The following is a 14,390-nucleotide window of genomic DNA, read 5'->3' as shown; positions in this document are numbered from 1 at the left end:
GATTTACTCTTTAGTTTTGTATGAGTCAATATGTAGTGTAAATATACTGTAATACATAGAATTGAAAGTTGTCCAATTTATCTGACAAAATAAAATTAGGCGGATGACCCGATTTAACAGCCCTGATAGGTGTGCATCGAACGTAGAAAAGTATGTTGATCCTAGTAGCCATGTGATATCAGGTGCTAAACGTATGTAAACAATTTTGCATAAACAAAGCTTACCCATTAAAGAAAGAAAATAAAAAGTCAAACACTTGTATAACATTCCCGACAATTGTCATTTACAAATTCTCTTTTGCAAACGATACTTTTTCATTTTTTTTTCTTTCTATAGTTTATGACTTTATTACACTGTTGTCATGGAGAATAACCATCGGTGTGTTCTATTATTATCAGCCAACTAACAAAATAAACCTACCAGTAATGAAGAGTAATTCATACCAAGAAAGAGGTCGGAAAAAAGGTGGTGTATCATTGCATTGTGCATGAGCTAAGATGAGACATGGTAGCTTAACTATATCATTTCCTCACATCCATTTTTAAGTTAATTTCCATGTTGTCTATAAGTCTCACTTTCCCAAACCATGCTGCAACACACAAGACAACAGGGCCATTGATAAACTCCACTTTCTCCAAATTCTCTTGATCAACAATCTGCAGAAAAAATGCATCTATCTAGTTAGCATGCATTGTCAATGTCTTTTCACTATTCTCTCTATTTCTTGAGACAAAAGTGTCTTTTCAATGTTCTTAATTGATTCTTTGGAAGCCACAGTATACACTATCCCCAAAGAAACTTAGGCATTACCCTAGTGTTTGGATCATGCATGGACAGAGACAGAGATTGCGAAGACCCCAAAAAAACAAAAACTAATTTTGTATCCTATTTGGTATTTGGTAGTAGTGAGGGACGGCGAAAGAAAACAAGAGACTTTTGCAATAGTGTCCATTGTCCCTATTTTCTGAAGATACAGAAAATAATAGATTCTTTTAAGACAGAAAGGCAAAATCCCAAAAGTTGAAATGTGATTACACCAACGGCATGACTCTAGAAAATTGTGTTGATGATGGATCTTGCTGCTAACTGAAATTGGTGCATAAAAAAGAAAAACAACATTTTGAGTTGCATGGATATTCTTTCAATTTACGTTACTCCCTCTATCTATGTATAGTGCAAAGACTTTTGTTCTCTCAAAAACTTTTTTATATTAAAAATTTGTCCAACATTGTTATTTATAATAATAATTATAACCATAATCATGTTAAATCATCCAATGAACTCTCAGGACCATCCATAGAAAGAATAAGGACAACAGCAATGAAAGCAAATCAAATTTCCCTGACCAATTATACAATTAGGATATCTTTAGCAATAATCATATTGCACATCACTTATAAATATCTAATAATATATTGACTGAGACTGAATGTTTTTGAAGATGAATATGTAATTAAACTATAGACTGCCTGCGCATTCAACAAAGTTTATGTGATTATCTCATTAAATAATCCAAATTAATTGAACACAAGAACTCACCTCAACATAATCAATCTGTCCACCAGCCTCAGTAATACATTGGATCACTAAGTTTCTCAACTTCTCAGAATGCACCTGACCATCTGCTGCTGCTGATTTAGCTTTTAACAAAGATTTATTTATAGATAGTGCCTGCAACTGTTAGTTATAGGTATTAGGAGAACAATATTAACAATTTTATAAGGTGTAGTGAAGTTAGAAATCTCAAGGATGACATATCTGAATAAAATAAAATCATACATTTTGCCTGTCTTTCATTGAAAGGCGCACATTACGCGAACTCATTGCCAAGCCATCATCCTCACGGGTTATTTCAGAACCAACAATTTTAATGGAAAAATCAAGATCTCGAACCTACAAGAAATTAATCAGTCAGTGTGTAAGAAGTATGAATCAACATCCAATTATAGCAACGAGTACAGCATCAAACCAATCTAGCAGACAATATTTTCTTCAATACTGTTTAACCACCCAAATCAAAATGCTATAATTCACTTAGTAGAAATTATCAGCTGAGACAAGGAAAAACTTTCTTCAAGCATTGGCATCACTCTCATGAAAAATGATTTTAGATCCCTGCTTACTAACAAAGTTTGTCTGTTTAAACAAAATAACAAAGTGATATGATTACTCATTCAAATCAGATAATTCCCAATGCATGCAAAACATGAAAACCACTGTCAACCCATGTATTGGGTAAAGAACAACAATAAAACTTATCTTAGAGATGAGACCAGCTACATGTATACCAGGCAACTAAATAAAATAAAACACAATTAAATTCTCAATAGTTGGGTATCTAATAAGCAGTCATCATTGCAGTCCATCTACTTTGTAGCAGGAACAGATATCAACACTATTGTTAATCACTTAAAATATGTCTAACAGAGTCTAATAATATAATTAAAATCTGTAGGTGTGTGTGTGTAAAATCAGGAAAAAATTAAAATTAACGGAACTTTCAACATATTATTACCATTCTTTGAATAATTCGCCACTGCTGATAATCTTTTTTTCCAAAGACAGCTACATCAGGCTCCACTATATTAAATAACTTGGTCACAATGGTAGCAACACCTCTAAAAAAAATAGGTCTGCTATTTCCACAAAGACCCTTTTGAAGATTTTCAACCCTAACCCAAGTTTCATGCCCAAATCCACCTTGATCAACACAAGACACCGTTTTGTCACTCTCAATTGCAACATTACTATTCCTCTTATCATTTCCATAGTCATACAAATTGTGGGGATGGAAGACAACATCAACACCACCAGGAACAGACATAAGCTTTCGGATATCACCATCAAAGTCAGAAGGGTATGTGGAAAGGTCTTCATTTGGTGAAAATTGCCCTGGGTTTACATAGATTGATACAGCTATAACATTGGCATGCTTGTGAGCTTCTCTGACAAGAGTAAGGTGGCCCTCATGAAGGTAGCCCATGGTAGGCACAAGTCCGATGACCTTGCCCTGGCATCTCATGGCCCTTGACCATTTCCTCATCTCGTCCTTGTTAGAGATCACCAGTGGCTCTTTGGGTGCCATCGGATGGCGGTTTGGAAGCAGCCTCGGAGTGATTTGCTAATTATCTCAATTAGGTGTGTATTTTCCCCTGTTTCTGAAAAAGATCAGAGTTTTCAAGTCAAAACGAAGAAAAAGCATTGGGATGAATGTAAAGATGCTGGAGTCATTCCAATGCCTAGACATTCTCATATGTTCCTGGAGTTGTTAGAGATCTAAATAGTTTAGATATATCGCTTAGATAGAATTTTTGTGTCAAAATAATCCTCTCGTTACAAGCTAGCTTTTTGTGATTAACTTAATACATGCAAAATTTCTGGTCTTGTTGGTAGGTGTAGCAACCGGACATGCCCCCTTGGCCCACCATAGCCCGCCACTAAACAGCGGGCAGGCCTGCCCGACCTAAAATAACAGCATGGAAATTCTACCCTGCCCTCTGATTTTTGAGGGGTTGGCTTGCTCTAAAGGAGCTTTTCAATTTTTTTTTTCAAATTTGGAAAATTTTGAAAAAAAAAAAGGTTATTGTTATCAGGTTAGTTAAAATGAAAATAAATTTCAAAACCTAATAAGAAATACTTGATAAAAGTGTCATTGTACTTGTACCATACCATGCAATTTCTAAGGTGCAGACCCAAGCAACCTCAGGTAACCCATCATCTTTTCCAACTCATTTATTTAAAAATTTATTATCACAAATAATTACGTGCCTATACATTGCTCAGATTTATAACTTTTTATTGCAGATGGATGCTCATGGCCGAGGGCCAAAAATCCGCTATAGAATTATGACAGATGGCATTATGGGAAATGACGGGTATGGGAAAAAAAAAAAAAAAAAAAACATGCAGAAAAATTGCATACGTAATAAATTATAATATCTAATCAATTTAAACAATTTCCTACTCATAAGGCATGCAATTAATTCAGCAAATTCAACATATAAACATAACATCTAGTCATAACACACCAAAAAACATAAACATAGGACTTAGAGAGAATTAGAGTCGGGGGCTGTTGGTTGTCTTGAAGTAGACATAATGAATCTATGTAAATTGAAATAAAAGATAGAAAAAGAGAGGTAAAGGAGGATGGAAGAAGAGAGATTTATAGCACTGAAACATTGAAACAGGGGAAAGAAAAAGGGAATACGAAGCAGGAACAGACAAATAGAAATGAACCAGAGGCGAGCAGCGGCTTCGGTTCGACAGAACGGCAGAGAGGGACGACGGAGAAGGAGGAAGTGGAGCTGGACAGTGGTGCCTGGCACGCTTCCGGTGGTTATTCCGGCAGCAGTGCAGCCCAGAGCAGAGAGGAAGAGATAGAAGAGAGTTTTGGGACCATTAGAGGGGAAGAAGCTGTTTTCTGAAGAAAGGAGGCTGAGGAAGGTGAGTTGTTGCATTTAGGGTTTCCTAAATTATCACAATAACCCTCAAATTTTAACCAAATTCCCAAACACGTGCTAGGTTTTTACCAACTACTCGAGTTTGGCCAGCTACACTTTCTTTGCCCTTCACATGTGCTATGTTCCAGCTGCATTATGAAGGCTAATGCTTGAAATGGCACCCCAAATGTTGAAATATCCTAACCTACCTACATTCAAATACCCAAATTTTTTTTCTATAAAAGGGAGTCCTTTAAGCTGAGAAGGGAGAAAAACAACATTTAAGAGCACACATTGTGTAATCTTTGTTAGAAGAGTGTAAGAGAAATCCAGACAGTTTTGTTGAATCATTGCTAGACCATATCAAGTAATGAATCTTATAACTCATTGTTTGCATTTTTATTACCACCTATTCATCATCACCAATATCTCCTACAAACACTCCATTGTCACTCACATTCCCAACATGTACTAAGCACAGCAGAGCAATCTATTTTAGTGACAAGAGCATAACAAATGACAAATCATTATGTTATGCACATTCCAAGTGAACAGAAACTTGGTTTTCCTAATTGGTTAACATCAATAAATCAACAAGATTCGATTATGCAATTTAAAATACCATTTCCGTTTTCCTCAAGCATAGACAGAATAGGAGTTCACTAATAAGGTAGATTTCTAGCACAAACAAAAAGATTTTTTTTTTCTCTTACCTATAGTTTTTTTAGAGTGCAAAATTCTTAGCACTATATTTGTATTTCTGTAGCATTTCCCACGTTCTCCACAGCATCACCATGCCCATTAATATCCATTTGATCAATTGCAATGGCAACCTAAACATATATATATACCAGAATAAGAGAAAAAGTTAGTACTTGTGGTGAATATTGCTTACTTTCAATAGTTCGCAAACATAACTAATCCCAACCTAAGGCAAACGAAGATCCAACTTTCAATCTCTATTTGCAATAAATTCAACAAAAAATTCCAGATATCAAATCGGGAACGAAATAAATAAAACAAAAAAGTAATTAAAAATGATTCAACTATTTCAATCATTTATTTGAAAGGGAAACCTAATTGAGGGGAGTAAAGAGACGGATCAAGTAGCATATGCTAGAATCAACTTGGAGTACTTACAGGATCAGAAAATTCAACTCATGACTAAAAGATATATTTCAAGATCTAATGCTCATAACTAGACATCACCATCATCCCTATCTATTACCTTTTTATTATTTAGCAACATGATATATATATATATATCTTTTAGTCAGCACAATTTGTTTTTGGATGCCCTTTATCTCATCAAGTATATCTCAACCTTTCTTTCTTCCTTTTTTTTCCTTAACTCATTGTCTCATTTTCTTCCTCAACATCATTTGATTGTAAACCATTATTTTGTAATCCAAAATGGGACCAGAGTGAATCCAGAGATTATGTTTCTTCTTCTCAACTTTTTCAATAATGAATAATAATATTCACCGCGTTCTAACATATATTGCAATTAATAAAATTAATATAGACAATAATAGAAGACAGGAATATGGTTGGTTTAACAAGCAGTCATAAATAGCATAGCCATAAAGGAGTCAATTTACATGAACAAAAGATAAATCAGAAGATGGTCTAGTGAACCTAAATGGCAAGCAAAACAGAAGCAAACTAAGGCATTTATCCTTCCATTTGTCTTTAATTGAATTCAAATGACAAGCAAATCAGAAGCAAATTAAGGCTCCAGAATGTCAATTACTTCATTCTGTCACAAAGCAGCAAGGTTTAATCATACACAAGCAAATAAAGGCTCTATTTGGACAGAACAAATCACAAATACTAAAGAGCTCCTGCCTAATTGAATCAAGCTTAATCACAAACTGTATTTTCATCTCATAAAGAGGCAAAACCGTAACTAATCTAATAAAAAAGAGAGATGAACAAAGAAATTTAAAAATTCAACTAAACCAAATTCTTAACAGATAAGTCATCAATAATCAATTAATCGGAAATCAAGATATCGAAAGAAGCAAAGAAAAGTAGAAGAAGAAACAAACCAATAATGCCCATTCCATTAGGGAAATTCTAATGCCAGAGTTTTAACATTCCAGAAAACGACACAACACACCATACAAAATACCATAGTTTATAAATAAATAAACTTAATTTACAGAAGAAGAGAAAAAAAAATAACGAATATTTCGATAAAATAAAATAAGAGACCCAAATCTACGTTCCAGAAAAGAAATGACTACTAACAGGCTACTTTTGTTTTTGTGGAAAGGTCAGATCATGACATTAAGACAGAGACAATATAACGGAGACATTAAAAATTATTTTTTGGATATTATATTTGGATATAATATACAAGACACTATAAAACATGAAGAACGAGAACGCATACCTAAGTTTCTGAAGGAGGCGGTGTCCTTTGCGGTGCCGGCAGCAGAGTTTGGAGGTTGCTGGTGGATAGAAAATGATGGTAGTTGGTTGGTGAATTAGAGAAGAGGGTAGCAGATGGTTAGCGCGGAAGAAATTGGAACAAACATGGAGTGCTTCATCTTCTTCGTTCTGAAGATGATAGGTTATGGATCAAAGAGTAGGAGGTTTTTGTGTTTTGAGGGAAAGAAGAACAGAGAGTAGATGACAGGAGATGAAGGGATGCTTCCGGTAAATGCTAAACGACGTAGTTTGAGTCAAGGCCTCCAAATGATTAAAACGGTGTCGTTTTAATGTGTGATAATTTGTCACTTAACATTTTTCTTGACAAAATATTGACAGAATTTGTTAATTGATGAAAGGACAAACACAAATAATTTTAATTTTTTTATGAATTAATTTAATTAAAAAATTATTCGGTAACAAATTTGATAAATAATTATTTTTAAAGACTAATTTTAATTAAATTTTTAAAAACTTAACAAAAATTAAAAAATTAGAATATTTTATTATTTAAAATTTATTTTTTATAAGTATAATTTTAATTTTGTTTATTCATTAAAATACTTGTGACCGTCGGCAGAAACACAAAAGATAAATGAAAAAAATTGGTGCTTTTTACCTGCTTGCTATTAAAAATAAGAACAAATTACATTACTTGTTTTTTTTTTTTTTAATCAAAGAGCTAAACACAAGACGCTATATAAAGCATATTAAGAGAAGAGAAATTGAAAATAAACAACAAAATCAGTATGTCATTTTTAATTTCTCATGTTATATCTGGTATTGACATAGTAATCAATCACAATTCCATTTCTGGTAGTTTCTGAATGAGAAAATTTTTCAATAACAAAATAAAATAAATTTTTATTTTTTTAAACATAATTTTTGGACTTTAGTTTTTAAAATACGATATTTTTTTTAAAATACAAACTCTATAAAAATTGACAAGTTTGCCTAATTCAGACGAACTCTATAAATTTTGTAGAGGTCGCCTAACTCCCAGGAACTTCCTTTTAAATTTTTTGAATTTTGCATTTTTAATCTATTATCATCATTTTCAAATAGTATATAGATCTACAAACAGTATATAAGAGTACGCAAAAATACACGGACAACAAGCATGTCGTAGTATGCCCTAAGTATTATATTTGTCTACCTTTACAAAGCGAACCCGACAACTATCTTGAAATCATCTATGAGTCCTACTGAGAAATTCACAAAACCCTTCCAAGAACCAAGAGTCATCTCAATCCTTTTTGCTACTCCCTTAAGAAGTTCACCCTTGGTATTCACGAGTTTGAATCAGCCATTCCTTTCAGTGATCTTCAACTCAAGCCTCTTTACTTCATCAAGCGTAATAAAATTGTGTGTAACACCAATGTCGAGTATAGCCATAATGAATTTTTTATTGATAAAGGTTTTGACATGCATCAAGCATTTCTTTTCTACAGGACTTTACCTCTTTACCCTTCACAACATTTATGAGTTGGACAGATCCAACACATTCAGTCACTTGTGATTGAATCTCTCGTTTTTTGGCGATAGATGCCAAAATCTCTAGTTTGGGATAGTACTTCATTTGGTGTAGTCTCTTGTACATGAAGCATCCTCATTTGGACACGAAAGCTAAGCTTTCTTCTTTTTTCCGTACTCTTTTTTTGAAGAGTACTTTTCTTTTTTCTTGGTTGAGAAACTCTTCTCCTTGCCTCCTCCACCTTTAGTAGAATTAGACTTGGAAGAAGACTTGGGTTTAGAGTATCCTCGATGACACTCGGTGAGCGATTCAACCACCAAAACGGATTCATCGACATTATTAACATTTCTTCTTTGTAGTTTTTGCTTTGCCCAAAGGTTAGAGTCCATTAATGAAAAAGAACAATGTTTCCTCTCATACTAAGTTGGGGATTTGAATAATAAGAGTAATGAACTCTTTTACGTAGTCGCTAATCGTACTATTGTGCTTCAATTCCCTCAATTTCTTCCTTACTTCACAGACCACATTTTTAGGAAATAATTGTCTTTTCAACTCCCGTTTGAAATCTTTCCATGTGCCTATGTTGCAAGTACCATCCTTCATATTTTCACATCTTTTCTTCACCACAAAGTAGCATTATCAGAAAGGTAGAGAGCTGCAGTGGGGCGTACCTTTATTGCTTCTTCGACCACCCCTTGACCTACAAAGTACCTCTCCATTTGTCATTGGAAGTTCTCCACCTCTCAAGCATCCCTCACGCCCTTGAACTCCTTTGTCTTTGGGAGATCAATCTTTGTCATCTCCCTTACAATGGTTGGTCGAGATTTTACCTCATCGAACCAAACTCAAACTTTCTCAAATAGTTTCAAGGAATTCTCAAGTTTCTTTTCAATTTGGAGCATGCTTTCTTTGAAAACATCTAGTTCTTCCAATACGTGAATCTCGAGAGTCTCTATATCGTATTCTATCCTTTGGAAGCGCTCATCCATAGAGGATAGAACATTCTCCAATATCGAAACTTTCTCTTCTAAGAAATTAGAGTTCTTACCTCTAGACTCATTTGAAGAGTGTACCTTCTTGTTTCCCCATTGAGAAGGAATAGTATCCCTTCCCTTTTGAGACTCAACATGTTCTATGGCTACACTAGAAGCCATACCCACAAACTACTTGTGCTCCCTCTTAAATCTTGCTATGATGCCTCTTAAATCTTGCTATGATGCCAAATTGTCACGGAATTGGACACACTCCAACGCTACCGTATCGGCACTCAGATTTACTCAACCTCTTGAGTTAAAACCAAGTCAGCTTAACCCTCAACATTTAGCAAGAAAACTAAGAACATGAGAAAGAAAACTTTGGTGGAAAGAACACTTTATTACTCAAGTGTTTGTTACAAATGATTCACTCACTCAAACTTTAACTCTCACCCATATTTATAACTATCCACCTCCTCAATGGATTGTTAAAATTAAATCTAATCAATGGTCTAGATTGATTATCTAGAACCTTCACTACAAATATCCATCCTACTACATTTCTCTAAATACTTAAAGATTATTCCATATTATTCTTCATATTTTTATACATCCACACTCTTTTAGAATACTCTACGACCTTTCAGAATTTTTTAGAATCTTCTAGAGTATTTTGGAACCTTTTAAGATATTTTAAAACATTATGAAACCGTCTAAAACATTTTCAAACATTCCAAAAAATCATACAGACATCCTTAAATTTAATCTTTTAAAATTTTGCGTGACAAGACTCATAGAATCCACTTCAAAAATTCCAAAATATAAGAAAAAAAATCGAATAGCTATGATAGAATATGAAGACCAGTAAAAAGAAAAAAAAAACCAAAACATAATCACCATTATCAAATACATCACCAGGTATTGAAAACACAAAATACAAATATATGATACAGAAAAAATTATAGATCAACAAAATAAAAAAACAACTAAACAAAATAATGAAAACAAAAACTCAGCACACGACAAAATAAGTTCAAAAATCATGGCACATACCAAGAAATGCAGCCTAGGAAGGCGAATAAGATGAGACAGAACAAAAAAAGGGGACCATCGAACAGGTCAAAGAAAGAAGAACTGTTTAACCACGACATGCAACCATAGAGAACCGGAAAGACCCAAAAGCCAATTTGGAATTTGAGAGGCAGAAGAAATCAAGAACAGATACGGAGAGTGATTCGTGAATTTTATTTACATTTATTTACATTGAACAAACCATTCTCAATTGAAAATAACAATGGTCAATAACACATGTACTGGGGGATATGTGGAATAAAATAAAAGCAACACTACTCAATAACACATATATTGACAAACTGGATCTGCTTGGATAGGTTGAATAAAAGCAGAAAGATTGGAAACATCAATTTTCAGCAAAACGTGCATTGAAAACATGGGCAGAATAAAATAAAAAAAATTAAAAATACCAGGGAATAAAATGTTTAAAAAACTCATGAACGAAGGAGGAGATATCACATTAGCAGTCAAACCACCGGGTTTAAAGATTTAACTTATGATTATAATGATTATGATTATGATTTAATTTGAATTACCACCTCACTCCACATAGGAAATCAGGGATGAAAACATAAGTTAAAAGAGAGGTTGAATCAAACTATAAAACAGACGATGAAAACATCTTTTTATCCTTAAACTTCCATATATTTATAGTCCAAACTTTAATGAAATTAAGTGCAATCTTGTCTTCTTTTTTTATTATTTTTATACAGCAACCCATAATTTAACAATAACATAAGCACCTACAACTTGAAATGCAGTATTTGAACAGATCATGATCAGCATTCACCACTATTTAATGAGTATTGTTACACCTTGGCATCGGATTCAAATCAATAGCCTCTGTATAATGCTTCAAAACCTCATGATACTTTTGCACCTTGAAGATTCCATTTCTTATAAAGAGACCTTTCTCTAAATAGCCTTATCATAAAAAAATATTATACATTGCTTATAATGAGTTTAAAAAGAATGGGGTGTGGGGAGGAAGAAATTGGAAAGCTAAAAAAAGCTGATTGTTACATCAACAACAAATATTCCTTCTAATTTATTTTTTTTAAATTCAGCTTTTTTGTCTTAAACCGAATACAATTTCTTATCAGTGCACAAATTAAAGTGCAAAAAGAATTATTTGACAAGAACAGGAAGAAGAACAAACAAAATTATGTTAAAGCAGTAAATTGCAATTGAAAAATACACATAGTAGTGAGATAAATAAATTCGATAACATTAATAACCAAGTTGGTAGTGTTAGAAAGGCTTCACCAAGAGAAGGCGCAAACAGGCTTTAAGAGTCAACAGGCTTGGGTTTGGATTTGACGAAGCGCATCAGTAATTTGGATGAGTTGCTTTGTAAACCATTTGGTGAAACTAAGCTTTCATGGTAGATACAAGCCATCCTATACCGGTCACATAGAGAAAAAGGACGATAGTTCCTCAGGCCGGAGATGTGAATCTTAGGAAAATCTATGCTCCCATCATTGAAGTTACATACAACTATGCCGAAAAATGGACAAAAAGCCAAAAGAACATCACTTTTCGAGATGTAAAGAAGTTGTAAACAACGACATGAATTTGAATAATTAGTGAATTTTGGATGGTTGGGAATCATTGCCAATTTAGTCCAAGATTGAGCATCTCCGTATTCCTTCATCTGCCACACAATCCACGTTATCTTATGCGGCTCGTAAGAACAAACAGAAAGGCAGTTTCTCAGGACACATAAGTGAGTGCACCGCCTTGGAAAATTATGATGATCTAAATCTATTTCACTATCAGGCAGAGGAAATTGACCATAAGTCTCTTTACTCAAGTCAAAATAAAGAACCACGTCATAAATACTCCAATTAAGAGTGCATAATCTGCTACTACCAAAAAATTCCCCTTCCCTATTAACAGCCCAACTAGGGTTGTCACTTGGGAAACCAAATAGGGCTACTGGGATATCATCGATTTTTCTCCAGGACGAAGTTGGCCCAAATGTATAAATTCTGGTACTAGACTCCAAACCAGATGTCCCCTGCTTCTTTGTAGCAGCAAAAATTTTGTAACTGTCACTGAGATGATCGTAACCGAAGCCACAAAAGCGGACTTTGCCGCTGATTTCCGGAGATTCGAATGTGAATCCGGTACAGGGGTTCCACAAGATGGCATGCATGTAATAGTAGACATGTTCATCAAAGAAGCATAACAATCCGTTGCAAGAACAAATGATTGCGTAGTAGCGTTGTTCCCTGAAGCAATCGACTTGAGTAGGCTCGATACTGCTGCATCTGAGGCCATTTCTGAAGGCCCAAGTGCAATAAGCAATTCGTGGCGTAGTCAAACTTGGAGCAAGTAAGCATGAACGACGAATGTGGTTCAAGGCGAAGTGCACACGCTCCTTAAGGAAGTAAGCGTCCTTGCCGGAAACCTCAGCAAGATTTCTATTATCGTCTCTTCCGGAAGGTCTGTTAAGAGCCGCGTTCTTGCCGTGGGACAACTGACCAGTTCCAGCCGTCTCGATGCTTTCCTCTCCGCAATCCGCATATCGTCACCCCTACTTGCTTAGTTTGAATTTGAGTTTTTGAATGCACAAATTCTGATTTGTGCTTGTAACTAACTTTAAATAGATTTCTTATACTAGATTGCCTTGAACTTCTAACAAATTATATAAATTGGACGGCATATTAGATATAGTTTTCTTTTACAATTGCATAAATTAAGATAGGATAAAACTTTTCTAAATCGATCAATTAAATATAAACAGCTAACTAGCTTTATACCGTGGTGCACGTGATAATAAATATAATAACTAGAAGGGGAAAAAAAACTAAAATAACTATTATATTATTAAAATATTTTTTTAAGAAAAAACTTAAGTTGATTCTTTTTTAAAGAACAACTTTTCTTACAAAGTTCAAAGTGTGAAATTTGCTGGCAAGGTGCTCCGGCTAAAGCTGAGTTTACCATTGATCTTTGGAGATGATGTAGTTATTGTGCTACTAATAATCTCATTTTTAATTATTATATTATTTGTCCTATATTATTGTTTTCATTGTTCGGAGAATCGGACTGGTTATTGAATCGTTTTAATTACTAGTTCATTTATTTATTGGTTGGTCTAACCTGTTTAACTGAGGTTCAATCAAAAAACCTGTTTTAAAATAAAATAATAAATAAATTATAAATAAACATTCTAAAATATAATTCAACCTATTTTTTGTCTCATAACAACTATGTCATTCAGCCAACAATATCTCTTTCATCTTTTTCCTAATGTAAAGAATTAAAAAAGATCAAACAAATTGAACAAATCTTGTAATACTAATGGTGAATCATCTCCTTAATATTACAAATAATAGGAAGTAATCACATAAATACATTAATATTACAAAATATACTAATATACTTGACAAATAGGTAAGACATGATACAACAGTGTCTTTCGATCGATTTTAGAATACGTCAAGGAACATGTAGACATTAATATTACTCTTCATACTTCTATATACATCCACATTCTTCTAGAATATTCTATGATCTTCCAGAGTCTTCTAGAATCTTCTACGGTATTCCAAGACCTTCTAAGATATTTTAGAAGATTCTAAAACTATCTAAATTATTATCAAACACTCCAAAAAACTATATAAATACCGTTAAGTTTAATCTTTTAAAATTTACCGTGACAAGACTCATAGAATTCACTTCAGAAATTCCAAAATATAAGAAGGAAAAAAATGGTAACAACAATGATAGAATATGGAGACCCAGTAAAAAAAAAAAGAAACCAAAACATAATCATCATCCTCAAACAGACATCACCAGGTATTGTAAACACAAAATACAAATATGTGATACAGAAAAAATTACAGATCAACCACGACATGCAACCATAGAGAACCAGACAGACCCAAAAGCCAATTTGGAATTTGAGAGGCAGAAGAAGAAATTAAGAACAGATACGCAGAGTGACTCGTGAATTTCATTTACATTTATTTACATCAAACA

At 33.7% G+C, this 14,390-nt stretch overlaps 2 protein-coding genes across 2 annotated transcripts; both read right to left on the bottom strand.

Annotated features, from left to right (window-relative positions):
- Positions 1-220: 220 nt before the first annotated feature.
- Positions 221-7,105, bottom strand: LOC107463297 (pantoate--beta-alanine ligase). The gene is made up of 6 exons (XM_016082076.2): positions 6,841-7,105; positions 5,156-5,275; positions 2,516-3,158; positions 1,780-1,893; positions 1,540-1,671; positions 221-656 (listed from the first exon to the last, which is right to left on the bottom strand). Exons 3-6 carry the CDS (start codon positions 3,083-3,085, stop codon positions 522-524), a joined length of 951 nt encoding a protein of 316 aa, XP_015937562.1. The 5' UTR covers positions 3,086-3,158; positions 5,156-5,275; positions 6,841-7,105; the 3' UTR covers positions 221-521.
- A 4,583-nt stretch (positions 7,106-11,688) lies between these two features.
- On the bottom strand, positions 11,689-13,068 carry LOC107463227 (F-box/kelch-repeat protein At3g23880-like). The gene is made up of 2 exons (XM_052253429.1): positions 13,032-13,068; positions 11,689-12,914 (listed from the first exon to the last, which is right to left on the bottom strand). Exons 1-2 carry the CDS (start codon positions 13,066-13,068, stop codon positions 11,689-11,691), a joined length of 1,263 nt encoding a protein of 420 aa, XP_052109389.1.
- Between the last annotated feature and the right edge of the window lie 1,322 nt (positions 13,069-14,390).

The sequence above is a fragment of the Arachis duranensis genome, chromosome 8 (genome assembly GCF_000817695.3).
Source record: "Arachis duranensis cultivar V14167 chromosome 8, aradu.V14167.gnm2.J7QH, whole genome shotgun sequence".
NCBI lineage: Eukaryota > Viridiplantae > Streptophyta > Magnoliopsida > Fabales > Fabaceae > Arachis > Arachis duranensis.
The sequence above is the reverse complement of the archived record's forward strand: the minus strand, read 5'-3'. Positions and strand labels throughout refer to the sequence as shown.